At 43.6% G+C, this 20646-nt stretch overlaps 1 protein-coding gene across 8 annotated transcripts in view; it reads left to right on the top strand.

The window, feature by feature from the left end:
• The window catches only part of LOC103175802 (LIM domain-binding protein 2), a 261273-nt gene that overhangs the window by 10371 nt on the left and 230256 nt on the right, over positions 1-20646 (top strand). For 7 of the 8 annotated variants that reach the window (XM_042340893.1, XM_042340890.1, XM_042340880.1 and 4 more), the window contains exon 1: positions 12875-12913. The exons of the other annotated variant lie outside the window; for it this stretch is intronic. In XM_042340893.1, the coding sequence (XP_042196827.1) occupies positions 12883-12913 (31 nt within the window). In that variant the 5' untranslated portion in view covers positions 12875-12882. Of the gene's footprint in view, positions 1-12874; positions 12914-20646 lie in introns of those variants that run through there. 8 annotated transcript variants of the gene reach the window in all.

Genomic DNA, 20646 nt, shown 5'->3' with positions numbered 1-20646 from the left:
ATGTCTGGCTATTAACAACAACAACAACAACACATTATATTTATATATCCTGACCCAACTTGGGACGTCCTCCTGACGTGAAAGGCGCTCTATAAGTGGAATCTTGTTGTATTTGTATAGAACCTTTCTCGTCGGGAGGACGTCCCGAGGTGGTGATCAGTCAGCGTTTAGCAAGATTGGTTCACTCAGTTTTATGCCGATGTCATTGAAGTTCCCGACAGATTCAGTAAAAACGCTTCATTGTACAATACTCTCATAAAAGCATTGAAAACCTGATCCTCTTGTAAAGTTTTAGGCAGCTGTTTTCCAAAGTGTATGAAGAAACGTAAGGAAGAGCATTAACAATAAGATGAACTAGAAAAAGACAAGCATAGAAACCTGCTGGAAAAGTGAAGGCAATTTAATGCAGTAAATAATGATCTAATATCTTTAATTCTAAGGTAAGAATGTAGCGAGCAAGAGGACATTCCACCAGTTGTATATGTTGAGATCATTGATTCTGAATTGCTGGTAATATCTGATTTTACCAGCAGTGGAGTCCTGCGCAGTGGTTAGAACACTCGCCTTGTAAGCAAGAGACCTTGGTTTGATTCCCAGCAGGGTGAAATGTAAGGCAAGTTTCCTTACTCCACACGCCTCTGTTTACCTAGCAATAAGTAGGAACTTGGTTGTTAATCGATTGACAGGTCACTTTTCTGGGGGCAATAATTCCTTCCAAAAAAAAATCGGTCACTTTAATCCACAACTGTTTGTAGGACACTGCTGTGTGCAATTGGCTGCTGCATTTCGCCTTCAAAACGTACAGTCAATTCACTTTACAGTATATTCTGGGAAGCACTTTGAGATGTCTCGAAGACGTGATAAGATGCTATATCAAATGCAAGAGTTATTATTTTCTTTCTCTCATTGCGATTTTACAAAACATGATTTATAAATATTGTGGGAAGATATTTGGGTTGAATTTCCAGTCAATGTTACGCAGAGCACCTTTGGTGAAGATACATATTGCCAAAGTCTCTGCAGGTAACATCGACTAGAATTTCAGCCAAATTGTATCGAGTCCTAAAATGAATAACCATGGCGTAAATCTTCCCTAGCAATTTCTAGCAAGTGGAACGTGACATAGCCAATCACAGTTTGATGTGTGATAGGCCGCCTAGTTAGTGCCATCAACAAACGCCTGTCACCTACAACTACACAATAGGGAGGAACTACTCAAGGCCGAAGCACAGTTATTAAACCCAACCAGTAATGAGCAAACAACTGGAAACTAAGCATGCTCTGTTACCTTCTCAAGCCATGCTGGCGATCTACATCTCCTTCAGTGCATCACAAGAATAATCAACGCCTTGACGATTTCCGGAACAGGACAAGATGGTTTAAAGAACTTCTACATGGGGTCAATTTTATTTTGATAAAGACCAACTGAACAGGACTTTGGTTTAATATCTCATCTGAAGGATAATACCTTTCACAATACAGCATACCCGCAGCATTGCATTCGAATGCCCTCCTATGAGTTCAAAGTCTGATGTGGGGTTTGAACTTATAACCTTCTGACTCGGAAGTGGAATGCTACTAACTGAGCTTGGCCTAGCAATAGATTGTGAATTTGCATCATTTCCTTATCATCTTCGGCGCCTTGGGACGTCCTCCCAATTTGGAAGGCGTTGTATAACTGTAATATTTTATTCCCTCGATCTCTCCGCCGTGCCTCTCCCTCCCCACATTCAAGTCCCGCCTAAAGATCTGTTGCTTAAACTCCGCACCTCTAATTGGTGGAACCATCGCTCAATGGAAAGGGACGTGTGCCTGAGTTACAGACAGGAAGATGGTGGCAATGCTCTCATGCATTTCATACTGAGATGCGTTGTCCATCGGGAAGCTCGTAGGGTTAACAGTAGCCCAGTGAGTTGACTCCCTGCCCCCAGTGACAGGTCCAGCCAGTGAGCCAGGCTGGTTGTGCTGTCATCAGCAGTGCCCTTGAATACTATTATATATTATAATCCTGTATATTCACAGGATATACTGTAAAGTGGTGTGACTGGGTGTGTTTTGCAGATGAATGTGGTAGCTAATTCATATAGAAGAAATTATTATAAAAATAATGACAATAATACAATTATAATAATTCACTTAGGTTTGCTATTTATTTAATTTTCTTCTATCTTCTATTTGTCTGCAGTATTGAAGAGGATGATTTGAATACAACACAAATTTAGTGGAGTCAATGCAGTTTTTTTATGCTCATCAATGTGTGGGATGTCAGTGCTGGAAAATGGAACATATGGTCTTCACAATGGAACCTGGGGTTGGATCCTTGCTCCAGTGTTACAGTGTCTTAAATAACAATTGTAGCTCACCATAAAAAACAATAACATATGTTTTGCTTAGTCTTTAAGATAGCTTGGGTAGGAAGTAGAAAATCAATTGACTTGTGCTGTGGAAATTCTCATCTTTGATGCTTATTATTGGGAGAGTGGAGGAAGGGTTACTCTACGGTTAACCTACCCTTTATGTGATCTGGGTGTCAATAATGGGGGCCAAGAGTGGAAAAATGTTCCATTTTCCAGCACTGACATCCCACACATTGATGAGCATAAAAAAACTGCATTGACTCCACTAAATTAGTGTTGTATTGTAATGCGTTGTTCATAAAATGACATATTTTAGTGGTGTTTGATGCTAGTCTTGAAGTTCCTGTAAATCAAAAAAAAAAAGAAAAATAATTCAATCCATGACTGCTTGTGGGACACTGCTATGCACAATTAGCTGCTGCGTTTTGCCCACAAAACATAATCAATTCACTTTATAGAATATTCTGGGAAGCGCTCTGAGACGTCTCAATGATATGATGAGGGCTGTATCAAGTGCTCCACTAACAGTGGTTGAACCTTCAGCCTCTCTATCCCCACCCTTTGGAACTCCATCCCACATTCACATCACCTTGCTACCTCCTTTGCCTCCTTCAAGGCACCAAGACTTCCTCTTCGACTGTGCCTTCAGCTACACCCCCTACCCTATCTGCCCCCCAACCTCCATGATCCCAAACCCCATGCTCGGATCCAAATCCCTGACCATCCAGCGCCTTGGAACATCCTCCCGACATGAAAGACGCTATACAAATGTAATTTTTATGTATTATCATTCTGTATGTTTTCCAACACTTAAAAATATCACAGTTAATTATAACTATTAATGTGCTTTACATAATTATGCATCATGTCAGCAATAGTGCATTCACATTGTTTTATTTTGCGTTTGCAACAAAATGCCATTGCAAAAAAAATTGCAGATTACTTTTTAGATTTGTGGCATTTCCTCTCAGGGCGTGGGGTGAATGATGGCTCATAACAGTTCCAATAAATAATTTTCATGAATCCCTTTGCTGAGCAATAATTCAAACTTTCTGAAAAGGCTCTAAGAATATTTTACTAGCTGCAGTAGCTAATAGTGACACTAAAATGTCCTGTTCGATCCAAATTTAATCTGACAAACTCCATCTGCTGAAAAGAATATACTCTTAAGTCAGCAGTAATTCTTTAAGACTTGAACTCTGCCTAGATTGCCAATTGCGTATATTCGATGCCGAGCAATTTTACTCGGCAGAAAACGCTCATAAATTACTGCTTCAAGCATTGTCGCATCCTGAAAATATTACTGTGTGTTTGAAGAGAAATTGGCTGCTGATGTGCTGTGTCCTGGAATAGTAGGATTGGATTCCAACCTCAAGGTGCTCCATGGAGGGGAGTGCAGAAAATTACAACATTTGTCTACGAAACACAGTCTTACACTTTACAGTATATCCACAGTATATCCTCTCAATGTGAAAGATGGGACATCAAATGTAAGGATTATTATTATAAAAAGTGGAATGCAAGTGAACATGTGCTGCTTGCAGCGCCTCATATAAGAGTGTGTTTCACTGGGATCTGGTGGGCTGCCTGCTTAATTAGTTGGAAATACAGAAAAGTGGCACAGCAATTATGTGACATATGCATATCCGTGAGAGCCAGTCTTATATTATGGTGCAAACCACTCAAGTGTTCATGATGTGAAATAGACTGTCTTCTTGTCCTGATTATGAACCTCCAATTACATTTAACATATATGAACCTGCTTTAATTATGTACAAGATGTTAATGTCCCAAATAATTCCTAGACCAGCATTAGGGCAGTGGAGCGTGCAGATACAAGGAGTTCTGTCTGTTTTAGTCACTGTTTCTAGTTAACAAAAGCAAAATGAGCAAATAAATAAATACTTGTCTGCTTTCATAAAAACATCCAGAATTCCCACTGCATATGTAAAAACACCTAAAATCTTAGTGTGCGTTTGCTATACTTAAAAAGCACACTTGTATTTTATTGCAGTATGTGGCATCTCAGTGACTTGAATGAATTGGTATTCTGTGTTTGCTGTTGTATTCACCAATATAATATAGTCATATACATTCTAGCAAAGTAAATTGAACCATATTTATGCAGTAACATAACATAACATGTAGGAGCAGGAGTAGGCCATTCGCCCTTCGAGCCTGCCCCGCCATTCAATCTTGGCTGATCTTCTAATCTAACTCCAGCTAATAACCTGATCCTGCCTTATCCCCATATCCCTTAATCCCTTTTGCAATAAGAAATCTATCTATCTCAGTCTTGAATATGTTCAAGGACTGAGAGTCAACAGCCCTTTGGGGTAGTGAGTTCCATACATTAACCACCCTTTGAGTGAAGAAGTTCTTCCTCAACTCAGTGCGAAAGGGCTGGCCTCTGATTTTAAGGTTGTGACCCCTGGTTTTAGTTTCTCCAACCAGGGGAAACAACCTCCCACTATCTACTCTATCATGCCCTTTGATGATCTTATAGGTTTCTATAAGATCCCCTCTAATTCTTTTATATTCCAGCGAATATAGGCCCAAATTGATCAGCCTATCTTCGTAACTCAACCCCTTCATCCCTGGTACTAACCTAGTAAATCTACGCTGCACCCCCTCCAAGGCAAGTAATAATAATAATAATAATAATAATCCTTGCATTTGATATAGCGCTTTTCACGTCGGGAGGACGTCCCAAAGCGCTTCACAGAATATACTGTAAAGTGAGTTGACTGTATATTTGTGGGCGAACGCGGCAGCCAATTGCGCACAGCAATGTCCCACAAACAGTCATAGATTGAAAATGACCAATTTAATTATTGTTTTTGGTTTTGGAGGGATTATTATTAGGCGTGTGGAGTAAGGAAACTTGCCCAAGGTTTCGCCCTGCCTGGAATTGAACTCAGGTCTCTCGCTTGCAAAGCGAGTGCTCTAACCACTGAGCTACAGGACTCCACTGTCCTACATCCTTAAATGAGGAGACCAAAACTGGACACAGGCCCTATACAGTTGCAGCAAGATTTCCCTACTCTTATACTCTAATCCTTTCATAATGAATGCTAACATAACGTTCGCCTTCCTAATTGCTGCTGCACCTGTAGACTAACTTTCTGTGATTGGTGGACAAGGACTCCCAAGTCCCTCTGGACGCGAATACATTCCAATCTCTCCCCTTCTAAAAATATAACCCGCTCTACTGTTTTTGCTACCTAGGTGGATGACTTCGCACTTCCCTACATTATACTTCATCTGCCACCTACCTGTCCAATCACCTAACCTATCTATGTCTCATTGCATTTTTTTAATGTCGTCCTCTGTGTTGACACTTCCTCCTAGTTTTGTGTCATCCGCAAATTTAGATATATTAACTTCGATGTCCTCATCTAGATCGTTGATGTAGATGTAAATAGCTGAGGCCCAAGGACTGATCCTTGTGGCACTCCACTAGTCACATCCCGCCAATCTGAAAATGACCCGTTATCCCTACTCTTTGTTTCCTACCCGTTAACCATTCCCCAATCCACGTTAATATGCTCCCCGCAATTCCATGGGCCCTTATGTTTTGGACTAACCTTTTATGTGGCAACTTATCGAATGCCTTCTGGAAGTCCAAATAGACCACATCCACTGATTCACCCTTATCTAGTTTACTGGAAATATCCTAAAAAAACTCTATGAGATTTGTCAAACATGACTTCCCTTTTGTAAAGCCATGTTGACTTGGCCTAATTATATTGTGCTTCCCTAAATACTGCACTACCACATCCTTAATTAATGATTCTAAAATGTTTCCTATCACTGATGTGAGACTAACTGGCTTATAGTTCCCCATCTTTTCCTTTCCACCTTTTTTAAATAGTGGTGTGACATTTGCGATCTTCCAATCCATGGGGACTGTTCCAGAATCCAAGGAATTTTGGAAGATCAGACACAAGGCCTCCACTATCTCATAAGCTACCTCTTTTAAAACCCTGGGATGCAAGCCATCCGGACCAGGGGATTTGTCACTTTTTAGTGCTAACAGTTTCCCAATCACCAATTCTCTACTAATGAAAATTTCCCTAAGTTATCCCTTTCCTTATCCCTTTGGTGCATTTCTACTGTTGGTAGACTTGTTGTGTCTTCTAGGGTGCAGACAGATGCAAAGTACCCATTTAGGGACTCTGCCATGTCCTTGTCCCCCATTACAACTTCTCCCATCTCTGACTGAAGTGGACCTACATTTACCCTCACTAGCCTATTCCTCTTAATATATTTGTAAAAACTTTTACAATCAGACTTAATGTTCCTACCCTCTTACTCCCTTTTTCTCGCTCTTATTGAGTTTTTTAGTTTTATTTTGCTGGTTTCTAAAACTCTCCCAATCTTCAGATTTGCCGCCTTTCTTGGCAGTTTTATAAGCTTTTTCTTTTAATTTGATGCTTTCCCTAACTGCTCTAGTTAGCCACGGATGAATTGCTTTCCCTGTGGTACTCTTATTCCGCAAGGGAATATGCGACCGCTGAGAATGTTGCACTACATCCTTAAATATTTGCCACTGTTGGTCTACATTTTTACCTCTTAATCTTATTCTCCAGTCTATTTTACCTAAATCTTTCCTCATACCTACAACATTAGCCCTATTTAAATTCAGAATACTTGCCTCGGATTTAACTATATCCCTCTCTAACTTAATGCAGAATACAATCATATTGTGATCACTCTGCTCTGATCGCCTCATCATCCTGGGCGACTTTAACCTACACTTCACCCCCTCCTGCTCCATCTCCACAGACTTCTCTTCCCTGCTCTCCTCACTCAACCTCTCCTTACACATAAACTCCCCCACTCACAGTCACGGCCACCCACTCGATTTGGTGATCACCCGGGGCCTCAGTGTCTCGGATGTCACTATTACCGACAAGGCCATCTCTGACCACTACTTCATCTCCTTCACCACCTCCACCCTCCTCCCCACCTCCACCAGACCCACCACCATCTTCTACCGCCCTTGGAAGAAGTTACCCCCACAATCCCTAACCGATGCCTTGGAGTCCTCTGAACTCCTCTCCCTCTGGCCTTCAACCCTCACCGACCCCTCTTCTCCTCTCTCCCTCCTCCACAATACCCTCTCCTCCACACTCGATACTCTTGCCCCCATCACTTCCCGCACTGTCTCCTACTCCCGCTCCTCCCCCTGGTACACCACCCACCTCCGCTCACTGAAGAGCCAGGTGCGGGCTGCTGAACGCACCTGTGCCAAATCTGGCCTAACGGTCCACCGACAAATCTGGCTGGACCTCCTCAAAATTTACCGCTCCACTCTAGCCTCGGCCAAGTCGTCCTTCTACTCCAGGATAATCCTGGAGGCGAAGAACAACCCCAGGCTACTGTTTTCCACCACAACCCGACTCCTCCGTCCCCCCCGCCACCCCGCGCAGGTCATCTCCTCCAACCTTCACTGCGAGGAGATGCTGGATTTCCTTGAATCCAAGATCAAGGGAATCGCTCCGCGGTCACTTCCCCTCCAACATCCACCAACCCCCACCCCCTCACTCCCACACTCCGACTCCTACCCATCCTCCCCTACACACTTTTGTACCCGTTTCCCCACCCTCTGTCACTGAACTCATCCTATCCCTAAAACCAACCACCTGCTCCCTTGACCCCATCCCCACTCCACTCCTTATCTCCCAGCTCCACTTTCTTGCCCCACATATCACTGACATCATCAACCTGTCCCTCTCCTCTGGCTCTGTCCCCATTCCCTTAAAAACTGCCACCATCACGCCCACCCTGAAAAAACCCTCCCTTGATGCGTCGCAGCTATCAAGCTACCGGCCCATCTCCAACCTCCCCTTTCTCTCCAAGGTCTTGGAAAGAGTTGTCGCCTCCCAACTGCGCTCTTTCCTTTCCACCCATTCTCTTTTCGAACCCCTTCAGTCAGGTTTCCGTGCTGCCCATAGCACAGAAACTGCCCTGGTCAAGGTCACCAATGATATCCTGACCATCTGTGACCAGGGCTCCCTCTGCCTCCTCGTCCTCCTCGACCTATCGGCAGCATTCGATACGGTCGACCACGCTATCCTACTCCACCGCTTGTCCTCCCACCTCAACCTTCAAGGCACTGTCCTTGAATGGTTTAGGTCGTACCTTTCTCACCGTCTTCACTTTGTCTCGACGAATGGCTTCTCCTCCACCCCCCGTACTGTCTCATGTGGTGTCCCTCAGGGCTCTGTCCTCGGTCCCCTCCTCTTCACCCTCTATATGCTCCCCCTTGGTGACATCATCCGCAGACATGGAGTTAACTTCCACATGTATGCGGATGACACCCAACTCTACCTTTCCTCCTCTACTCTCAACTCCACGACCACCGATGTCCTGACAGCCTGCCTGTCCGACATCGAGTCCTGGACGAGAGACAACTTTCTTCAGCTCAACGTGCGAAAAACCGAGGCCCTCCTGATTGGTTCACGTCAGCGCCTCCGCACCTCAGGCGCCGACACCATCAGCATCCAAGGCTGCACTCTCCACCTCTCAAAGCCAGTCAGGAACCTCGGCGTTTTGTTCGACCCTGAGCTGTCCTTTCTCCCTCACATCCGCACCACAACTGGCACCGCCTTCCATCACCTCCGGAACATCGCCAGACTACGGCACTACCTCACCCCTCACGCTGCTGAAACCCTGGTCCACGCCTTTGTCACCTCAAGGCTGGACTATGGGAACTCTCTCCTCGCCGGCCTTCCCGCCACCTCCCTCCACAAGCTGCAGGTCATTCAGAACTCTGCAGCTCGTGTACTGTCCCGCACCAGGCTTCGGGACCACATCACTCCCACCCTCGCTCGCCTCCACTGGCTCCCCATCCCCCAGAGGATTGATTTCAAGATCCTCATCCTCACCTACAAGGCCATTCACGGCCTTGCTCCCTCCTACCTCTCCAACCTACTATCCCCCTACCTACCTGCCCGTACCCTCCGTTCCTCCGGCTCCGGTCTGCTCCACGTCCCCCGCCCCAACCGCCCTACCATCGGTGGTCGGGCCTTCAGCCTCTCAGCCCCGAGGCTCTGGAACTCTATCCCCCAGTGCCTTCGCCTTGCTTCCTCTCTCTCCTCCTTCAAGGCCGGTCTCAAAACCTTTCTCTGTGACCGAGCCTTCAGCTCCCCTCTCGACTCTCTTCCCCCTTCTCGCTCCCTCCCATCCCTCCCCTCACCCTGACCATTTCCCCCCTCCTCGCTCCCTCCCTTCCCTCCCCTCACCCTGACCATTTCCCCCCTGCTCGGGTCATGACCCAACTGTGCAGCGCCTTGGGACGTCCTCCTGACGTGAAAGGCGCTTTATAAATGGAATCTTGTTGTTGTTGTTGTTGTTGTAGAGGATTCTTAATACCTACACTGCCAACTTGCTCTGTTTCGTTACACAAAACAGGGTCTAGGATGGCCTGTCCCCTAGTTGGTTCCTCTGCATGCTGCTCTAGAAAATTATCTCTCGTACACTCAATGAACTCTTCTTCTAACCTACTTTTGCCGATTTGGTTTTTCCAATCTATGTGGAGATTGAAATCACCCACTATTATCGCTTTACCTTTCCTACATGCTCCACTGATTTCTTGATTGATATCCTGTGCTATATTGTGATCGCTGTTTGGGGTCTATAAACCACTCCCATTAATATTTTCTGCCCTTTATTATTTTTTATTTCCACCCATATTGTCTCGACCTCCTGGTCATCGGATTTCAGATCCTTCCTCTCCACTGCTTTTATTTCATCCCTAATTAACAGGGCTAACCCTACCCACCCACCTCTTTACCCACAGTGCCTATCTTTCCTGTAAACTGAGAACCCTGGAATATTTAACTCCCACCCTAGATCTCTTTGTAACCATGTTTCAGTGATGGCTACTAGATCATACCCATATGTGTCTATCTGTGCTTTTAATTCATCAAGTTTGGTCTCATCTTTGGAGATGCAATGGTTCATGGCAGGATAGTTAGCTATAAAGCAGGATTAACAAAGGCTTGGGAGAAGATTACCTGCCCTCATCTCTTAGCTGTGGAGATTGTGGAATGTGTGAAAACAAACAAAAGGATCACGGAGAAAAGTACTAAAATAACCTAGATAAAAATTCCCACTGATGGCTCTGTTTGCAAAGCTACTGACAATCCAGTGTTGTACTGGGGGAGTGCTGCATTGTCAGAAGTGACATCTTTCAGATAAAAAGTTTAAGATTTCATAGTGCAATGCTATAGCATAGTGGTTAGCGAGGGAAAACCTTAGGCAAGTTTCCTTACTCCACAAGGCTCTTTTTACCTAGCAGTAAGTAGGAACCTGGTTGTTAGTCCATTGGCGGATCCCTTTCCGTCAGTAATAATAAACAAAAATTTGGTCAATCAATCCAAGACATTGTTTGCCACTGGCTGCTGCGAATCGTCCAAAAAATATACAATCAATATACAATATACAAATGTACAATATATTCTGAAGCACTTTGAGATGTCTCAATGATATGATAAGGTGCAAAATTATTATTATTATTACTATTATGCAAGGATTATACTATTATAAAGTTCCCGGCTCTCTGTTCTTCGGATGGATGTTAAAAATCTCATGACATTTCAAAAACAGAAAGACATTTGCTCCAGTTTTCTGGCCAATAATCATCCAAGTTAATTGGTCATTCACCACATGGCTCTATTCTGTACAAATTTGCTGGTGCAAATGGCTGCCAATTTAACCTGCAAAACAGCCACTACACCTGACAGCAATTACTTGTTGAAGCGCTTTAAATGTTTTTGCATAATATTCCTTGCATTTTGATATAGCACCTTAACATGTGCTCAAATGCAAGGATTATTATTATTATTATTATTATGTCATTGAGACATCTCAAAGTGCTTCACATGCTATACTGTAAATTGATGGGCAGTGTGCAGCTGCCAATTTTGGACACAGCAATGTCTCACAAACAATCGTGAGTGATATGTGGAGGATTGCTGGCCAGGACAGCAGGAGAAACTCCTCTTGTCAAATAGTGTATAGCATCTTTAATATTCATCTGGACAGGCAAACAGGACCTCAGTTTAACTTCTCATCTGAAAGATGGCACCTCAAACAATACAGCACGTCATCAGCATTGCATTGGAATGTCAGCATGAACTATACGGGTTCCAAATCCTCACTCGGGGCTGGAATACACAACCCTCTTACTCAAACGTAAGAGCGCTACCAACTGAGCCAGGCTGACACAAGGGTGAAAAGTCATTGTAGCAATGAAAGTTCACATGTTGTGCCATGCAGTGTAGAACTAAGCAATCAGTTGAGAAAGGGTTTCCGGTTTAATCCTCCCCCAGAAAGGTGATCCTAATGGACTTACAACTGCGTTCCTACTTACTGCTAGGTGAACAGAGGCGTGTGAAGTAAGGAAACTTGCCCAATGTTCCACCCTGCTGGGAATCGAAACCAGGTCTCCCGCTTGCAAGGCGAGTGCTCTAACCACTGAGCTATAGGACTTACAGTCACATTCCCCCCACCGGCTTGGCTTCAGGCTCCACCACTGTTCGCTACCCTGCATGAAGGATGCTATATAAATGCAAGTTGTTGAGGTTGTTGGAATGAACCCTGTCTAAAGAGGTTCATGTTGGTTATTGGGTGAGCTTCCCCAGAAAGAGGAGAGGGCAAAAGGAGAGCGAGAAAGGAAACTTCCCTTCTGACAGGTGAGGGACAAAGACAAATTGAAATGTTCTGCCTTGTTGGTTGTCCTGAGAGAGCCAGTTGCTAATTGAACCAGATGAAAACAGTAAAACGGTATTCACTCCTGGCATGTACAGTTTAGTAAAAGGTCACTGTAACCCCTATCATTCTGCATCTACTCGTAGAGAATCATAAGTTGGTGGCTGTCATTTTCTATACAGCAGTAATTATAGACAGTGCAGAGCCCCAGGCCATACATGGGCACAGACTCACAGTGTGAGTGAGTGCGCGCACCAGAGAAAGGGGAATTCAAGAAACTGTAGTGTTCTGACAGTTTGACGCATTAAATAAATCAAACTAGTTTGTAACACTGTCTTTGCGGCGGAGTTTTGCTTTACGTGTTTGTGCTCTGGTGTAGCCTCACTTAGTGGCTGCGGTTCCGGTGCACAGCGTGTCTCTACGGGTCACATGTACAGTGGAGAAATCAATATGTCAGGCACAAACTCCAGAGCAGCAGATAGGCTTAAATGAGCAGAAAGTAGAAAATGCAACACCATTGTCTGCACAAATGGCTGTCGAGTGAAGTTTGATGAATTGTTTGGGTTCTGGATTATGCTGTATAAGGGAGGCTGCCCCCTGAGAGACATTTTTTTCATTCAAGAGATTATATCATCCATCCTCTCACAAGTGGCACAGCATGAACCCAGCTCGAGCAGGCTGAGCCACTCACTGACACTGCACAGCCTTCGGTTACATCCTCAGTACAGCGCACCCCTCTGCCGGTCACAGTCCACCCCTCATCATCTGAGGTCCATTCCCTCTGGAGATGGAAGACATTGTGTTCATGAACTGCTGCTCTAGTCTTACAGACTCAGGTAGAGTAATGATGGAATATGTACAGCCGGGGTTGTTTTGCTGCTTATGACTTTACGATGTAGCTGTATGTACTGGGCTGTGGAAGCAATGCCCTGGCTGATTAATTTTTGAAAAATGCCAATTATAGTTGTACTCAAAGCATGTGGGGAATAATGTATCTTACATTTTTGCTGTGTATTGTGTGTGTGTGTGTGGATATTACAGAACTGCGCATCAGGTAAACTCCAGTGATTGATGGCAGTGCTATCTTTAGCTGCGTGTGTATTGTGTGAGATATGGTAAACAATCATTTCAAAGTCCAGGCCTTTACATGAACAGTTGCTGGACATTTTTGAATGAAACTTGCTAACTCAAAGCTGGTTTGTGTACCTATTTCTGACTGCTGAAAGGGTGTCCAGAATTCAAGGTGTGTGTGGGGTTGGGATGGGGGGAGGCTATTAATGATGCATTTAAAAGGTCAGTGTGCTCAGTGATGTATTTATTGTGAGGAATTGATTTCTAAACATCCATATTCTCCATTGATTAGTTTGTAATGTGGTGACTGTTACATTCTTCATTGTGTTGGTAGGTTTGAACATGCGAGTATAGATCGTCCTGAAAGTGAACAAATGTATTAGTTGCTGTTAAACGTGCACGATGGCATTGTATTTCAGATTTCTTTGCTGCCCCAAATATGTATAAATAAACATATTGTTTATTGGTGACTTTGCAGATTTAGAAAGACCCTCACAATCATTTTTGGCTTTGCATGTGTAATGCATATGTAGCATTCCAATTTCTCCAGAGTGACTCTGCCTTGCTACGTTTTTATTTTGAATTGTGAGGGATGGTGTTTTAAGATCCTTGATACAGAAGTTTATGTTCTCATACAGTGCAGTATTGCAGAAATTGCTCGTGCATCATTTACCGGATGCAAAAAGTTTACAAAGTTGCAAATACTTTATATTTTTTTCCAAAAGGGACGCCATTTATATTAAGTAATAGCAAAAGAATGAGTAAGCATGTACACACAATTCCATCAATTATAGCACTTAAAATGAAAGCTTTTGCCTGTACAATTCTTCCTCTAATGGTGGCAGCCGTCAGCACAATTAGAGCATTTAGTTATTGTTACCTGACAAGGAGAATCCCAATGCTCCTTTTAATGTCATTTGCTTGTAGCTGTTATGAATATTTTACTTTTGACAATCTGTCATTTGTTTGATCGTAACATGGGCTTCAGGAGAATCTGCACTCAACAACTTGTTCCCTCTTGTACACTTTTATAGATGATGCCATTCAACAATAACATGCATTTATATTGCGCCTTTCACGCCGGGCAGCGTCTCGGAGCGCTTAACAGTGACCCAGAGCCTGGGGCAGGGAGGAGGTGACCCTAAGCACCGTCGAAGAGGAAGGTCTTTAATTGTGATCCAAAAGAGGGGAGCGAGGGGACAAGGTGGTGGGTTGAAGGAGAGAGTTCCAAAGCTTCGGAGTGTAGTGGCTGAAAGCGCGGCTGCTGATGGTGGAGTAAAGGGGACGAGGGACAAACAGGAGGCCAGAATCAGCCGAGCAGAGGCAGCGGGTAATGGAATGAGGAGAAAGGAGGTCAGAAAGGTAGGGAGGTGCCAGGGCGTGAAGGGATTTGTTGACAAGAGAGCCATCTTGAACTCGATTAAGAATTAAGCCAAGAGCAAAGGAATGTAGACATTTTTCCCTCCATTCAAGATTTTTTCAGCTTGTTATACTCTTTGGTCAGTGTGACAAAGAGCAGCGTAAAAACAACAGCTCATCGGAATGAGTTTTGCTTGCCTAAGACAAGGATGCTTTACCATCAATGATTCAGGGAATGAGCAGTGTGATAAATTAAGAGAATTTTGTTTTCTTGGCGGACTGTCAACTTTTACACACCTAACGTAACCAATGCTTCTGAAAAGGTTTGTAAAGCAGCTGTGAAAGTTCATAAAACCATCGCCAAAGTTTATGGACAGCAAGGCTCAGGTTTTAAAATAATGAATAATCCTTACATTTTGTATAGCACCTTTCACGTCAAGAAGACATCTCAAAGCATTTCACAGGATATACTGTAAAGGTTGTAGGCAAACGTGGTAGATAATTTGTGGATAACAATGCCCCACCAACAGCCATAAGGTGAATGATCAATTTCACCTGAGGGATTGTTAGCCAGGACACTGGAAGAAACTCCCTTTTCTTTTTGAATCGTGCCTTAGGAACTTTAGCTTCCACCTGAACAGGCAATCACGATAATTCAGCACACCTCCAGCACTGAGTTGGAGTGTCAGCCTGGACTGTGAGATAAAAGGCCCAACATGGAGCTTGAACCAGCTTCACCATGCACAGGATCCAGCTGATCTAAAACTCCGCCGCCCGCATACTCACCCGTACAAAATTGCATACCCCAATCACACAGGCTCCGATTGCTCCCTATCGCCGAACGGATCGATTTCAAGATCCTCACACTCATTTTCAAATCCTTTAATGACCTGGCACCTCCCTACCTCTCCGACCGGCTTACTCCCAACCCACTACCTGTTGCCTCCGTTCGACTGGCTCCAGCCTCCTGCTTATCCCTCATGCCCTCCGTTCCACTATTCCCCCTGGCTTGGCATTGTGCTCCGCCATTGTCAAGCACTCTGGGACATTGCCCTGTGTGAGGGGCGCTATATAAATGTGAGTTGTTGGGGGGGGGGGGTTGTGGAAGAAACAACACAAAAATCTTGAACTTCAACTAGCATCCTCCACTGAGTCAGAGAGAGCCTTTTTTTAAATCAACCGTTTTCTCACTAATCCTGAGATTTATTTTCACAGTAACAACTGTCCTGCATGAGCTATTTTGTCCTTCCCCCTCCGAGTATCTGTGCGGTGATATTCTATTGTGTTATTATTAAATCTGCCTGCTTACACCCAGTGGCTGCCTTTTCCTCGCCTTCCGAGTCATTCCTCGGGACCATTTGTAATTGTATGAATAGCAAAAGCGTCAAGGATGTAACTTGAAATAAAAACGCAGAGGAGTGAAGTGTGTCAGGATCCCATGTGAAATAAAATTAGGACGGTTCAACCAATTTGTACTTGACACATTCTCATAGCTCACAAGCTACTCTCTCTGACACAAATTGGAGTCTCACTCAGAGAGGTCATATGGGTGACCTGCGGGGATTGGAAAAGCATCAGTTCTGTGCTATAGAGTTCTTGATCTCAAAAGAAACATTAAAGTGAGGCTCTCTTTGTCTGTTCAAGTGAATATTAAAGATACCATGATGCATTTTTGAAAAGAGAAGGGAATTTCTCTGAATGTCCTAGCCAATAATCCTCCACATTAATTGGTTATTCACCTTATGGCTGCTATTAGAACAAATTAGTGCCACTACATTTGATGACAAAAACAATCATTGGAAAAATCATGGAATTGTAGAAATTTACAGAGCAGAAGGAGACCATTTGGCACATTGAGACATCAGGTTTTTATAACGCCTTTCATGTCAGGAGGACATCGCAAAGCGACAATCAATGTTTTGGATCGGGATCAGGGAGGCTGGGGGGCAGGTGGGAGGATGGTGACCGAAGGCAAGATTGAAGAGGAGGGTCTTGAGATGGAGTTCCAGAGGGTAGGGGCAGAAGGCCTGCCCACCAATCGTGGGGCGGGTGAGGTGGAGCACGTGAAGCAGGCCAGAGCCTGCTGAGCAGAGGGAGCGGGCAGGTTGGTAGGGGGTTAGGAGGTCGCAGAGGTAGAGGGTAGCAAGACCATGGAGGGCTTTGAACGTGAAGACCAGGATCTTGAACTGTATCCTCTGTGTGATGGGAAGTCAGTGGAGTCGGGCGAGGATGGGGGTGATCGGGTCACGGAGCCTGGTGTGGGAATCGAACCCAGGTCTCTGGGTTGAAAGTAGAGCTGGGTTGAAAGCAGAGTTGATTCTGCACCAGCTCCACTTTCAATTCCACTGGCCTTATCCCCATACCCCTTCATGCCTCTACCCTTCATACCCGTCATATATTCCTGCTTGAAACCTACAATGGACTCTGCCACCACCACTTTGTGGTGCCTTGGGCAGTCCTGATGATGCAGTGAATATGTGGAGTCCCATAGCTCAGTGGTTAGAGCACTCGCCTCGCAAGCCTCACAAACGAGAGACCTGGGTTCGATTCCCAGCAGGGTGAAACCTTGGGCAAGTTTTGTTACTCCACACGCCTGATAATAATCCTTCAAGAAAAAAATAATAAATTGGTCACTTCAATCCATGACTGTTTGTGGGACACTGCTTGTGCACAATTGACTGCCGCGTTTCCCCCACAAATATACAGTCAATTCACTTTACAGTATATTCTGTGAAGTGCTTTGAGATGTCTCGAAGACGTGATAAGGCGCTATATCAAATGCAAGGATTATTATTAGTAAACTTTAAAAAAATGATTATTAACCAGGAGCTCACTGGTTTGAATTCTGGTCCCTGCTGAGTATGCTGGTCTCAACTTGTGTTGTAGCGGGAGGATAGATTGGTTCCAGCCCTCCCAGGGGTTAAGGAGGGGAATCCCAACCAGAGTTCCTGCTCCTGGTCCCTCCACTGATAGGGTGGGTACATGTGTCTGTTGGGTGAGGAGAGGTCAGGCTTGACTGTGATGCTCTCCACAGTGTCCTGCAGACACTCACCGCCAAGGCTATCAGGTGAAGAATGGTGATTTTGGTGGAGTACTATAGTGCTCATGGAATTGCACCTTAGCATGAAGAGGCTAGGAACCAGGAGCAAAGTGACTGCTATTAGGGAGAAAATTAGAAAACGGAAAGTAACTTTAAAAAAATGACAATATCTGTGCCAACCACATCGAGAGGAAGAAAAATCTTTGAGAAGGTATTGGAGCTCAAAACCATGGTGAGCGGGTAATTTTGCAAAGATCCAAGACCAGGCAGAAAAAAGGAAAATAAACACAACTGGTAGTCAGTCCATATCTCTCTGAAGATTGTGGCAAAATGCTTCACATTTTCTTAATGGTAATTAATGAGTTTTTCATACCTTTATAAACAAAATATACAGTCAATTCACTTTACAGTATATTCTGTGAAGCGCTTTGAGATGTCGCGAAGACGTGATAAGGCGCTATATCAAATGCAAGGATTTTAATAATCTCATGGTGGATATCTGCTGCTCGGTGTCTGTCCTCACTGTGAGAAAGATGGCAGTGTTTTCACTTTGCTGGAGAACTGAAAACAATTTGTCATTTCTTTTCAAAGAAAGTATGTGCTGATTTATGATCTGATTGCACAGTTCCTCTGAGGGCCTTTCGGTGTTGGAGACATTAAACGCCAAGGTAAAATACAGGTAAAATACTACTATGAAAATAACAGACTGAGATCTCGGGTTTTCTGCACGTCCCTTGTCCTCTCCACTCCACCATTGGTGGTCGTGCTTTCAGCCACTGTACCATGAATTTCTGGAACTCCCTGCCTCAATCTCTCTGTCTTGACCCCTTATAGCACGGCTTGCAATCCCCCTGTAGACTTTCCTCTTTGACCGTGGCCTCATCTCCCCTCTCTTTGCAACTTGGATATTTTTGAAATATAAAATAAAATTTTACACATATAATTAAATTTTATGTACAAAATTAAATTGACAAAAATATTCAGATAATTCACTTTACAGGATATTCTGTGAAGCACTTTAAGGCGCTATATCAAATGCAAGGATTATTATTATTATTAAACAAACTACTCAGGCATTATTATTGTTGGCATCAAAACCACGCCGCTGTAAAGCGCTCTGAGATGCTACCTGCATGAAGGGCGCTATTAAATTCAGGTTGTTGTGTTGTTGAGATAACTCTTTGGTGCTGTGTTACACTCACATGCTCAGCTTCCAAGTAATTCTCCTCCAGTATGAGCTGCATTCCACTTCTGTTGTCCTCTGAAGCACTTGAAATGCTTCACCTCTATGTCATGTTTTCCTTTTGATCTTGAATGACAAGTGGAATATATATGCTGCTATGTGTGTTTATATATTCAGTACTGCATTTGCAGGGTTCCTGTATTCACTATCTGGTGAGCTTCTGGGAGGCATGCACCTTCATCACACAGAAGCACTTGAGATCTGAGTGTGTTTCAGATGATTTTCTTGCAGGAATGTTGATTGAAAAGATAAGAAAAGAAAATCCTAGTTGAAATCGCACTTACATCTATAGCTGCATTTTGTTACTGGAATGATTTGCAAAGTGTGAAGTGCAGCTAAAAAGGGAGCTGTGATATATTTTGCATCTGATTTCAGTTCATTTCATTTAAAAGATATTTTCCTGTTGTTCGGAGCTGAGAATTTAATTATGATTTGATTTAGGTGTTTTCTTGGCAGGGAAGATGAGGAAGAAAGGTACTTAGTCAGAGTGGAAGAAAAAGCAGGGGGAAAATGTTTGATAAGAAGCTTGTGCTACCTAGCTTCTGCCACTAGAGACCACTGCAGTGTTTAACATTTATTTCAGCCGCTGCGTGAATTGCGTTGCCCAAATGATGCTGTGAGAATTTTTTTTAACTGTCTTTAGGAATAGCACAATATTTGAGACACCCTGAATTTATTCTCTCTCACCTCCCGAGCCACCCTCAAACCAGCCTCCCAAATGTGCCTTGATAAATAACAACAACAACTTGCATTCATAAATTGCTTTTCACTCTGGATAGCATTTTGGAGTGCAGGTAATGAGATGCAATCCCATATTCCATAACTACCTCAGTACACTGATAGGAGTGTTAAAAATCAGCATAGGCCTTCTGTATTCTTCCCAATCTCCAGCCACATTCTGCTAATTTTATTACCTAACAGCATTTACAGCCTCTGAGAAAACATGTTCCCCGTTAAACTGCCGAAGGGAATACCTTCTGTATTGATTGTCCACAATATTGTAGTATATTGAGATAATCCTATGATTGTAATGTTTCATTGAATTCAATCACATGTTGTAACATAGAAAAAAGCCATTTGGCTCATCGTAGTCTCGCTTCTCTGGAGGAGCTATCTAATTCCTTTCACTTTCCCCTTACCCTTCTGGAGCTGCAAGACTCTACCACGTGTGAAGTGCACTAAATAAATGTAAATTGTTGTTGTACCTTTTTATAATAATAATTGTTGCATTTGATGCAGCGCCTTTCTCAATGGCATGATGCCTCAAAATGTTTCACAGGATTTACTGTAAAGTGTACTGCTTCTTTTATGTACATGAGTTGATCTTCTATCGTGGCTCTTCAATGTTTATCCCATTACTTTTGAGCTTTGCTCAAACATCTAGTAATAAATTCCTGCTTTTACAAATTTTCCATTCATTGTTCCTTGACTACACACAGCCAGTACCTCTACCTTAGCTGGATACAACTGCATAGAAAGCATGATGGATTAGTGGGTAAATCTCTCATCAGGGTCAGAGTGACTGAGCATTTGGACAAGTATGAGCTCATCAAAGAGAGTCAGCATGGATTTATTAAGTGTAGGTCATGTCTGATGAATCTAATTGAATTTTTTGAGGAGGTCACTAACATGGTGGACAAGAGTGTCTATGGATGTCATCTACATGGACTTTCAGAAGGCATTTGATAAGGTTCCACACAAGAGGTTATTAGCAAAAATGAAAGCGGATGGATTCAGAGGTAACATTGCTTGGTAATTGATTGGGAAGCAGGAAACAGAGAGTAGGGATAAAAGGAAGGTTCTCTGATTGATGGGACGTGATAAGTGGTGGCCCCAGGTGTCTCTGTACTAGGGCC

Source organism: Callorhinchus milii, unplaced genomic scaffold (assembly GCF_018977255.1).
Source record: "Callorhinchus milii isolate IMCB2004 unplaced genomic scaffold, IMCB_Cmil_1.0 Scaffold1, whole genome shotgun sequence".
Classification (NCBI taxonomy): Eukaryota; Metazoa; Chordata; class Chondrichthyes; order Chimaeriformes; family Callorhinchidae; genus Callorhinchus; species Callorhinchus milii.
This window is presented reverse-complemented; position numbering and strand designations above follow the sequence as displayed.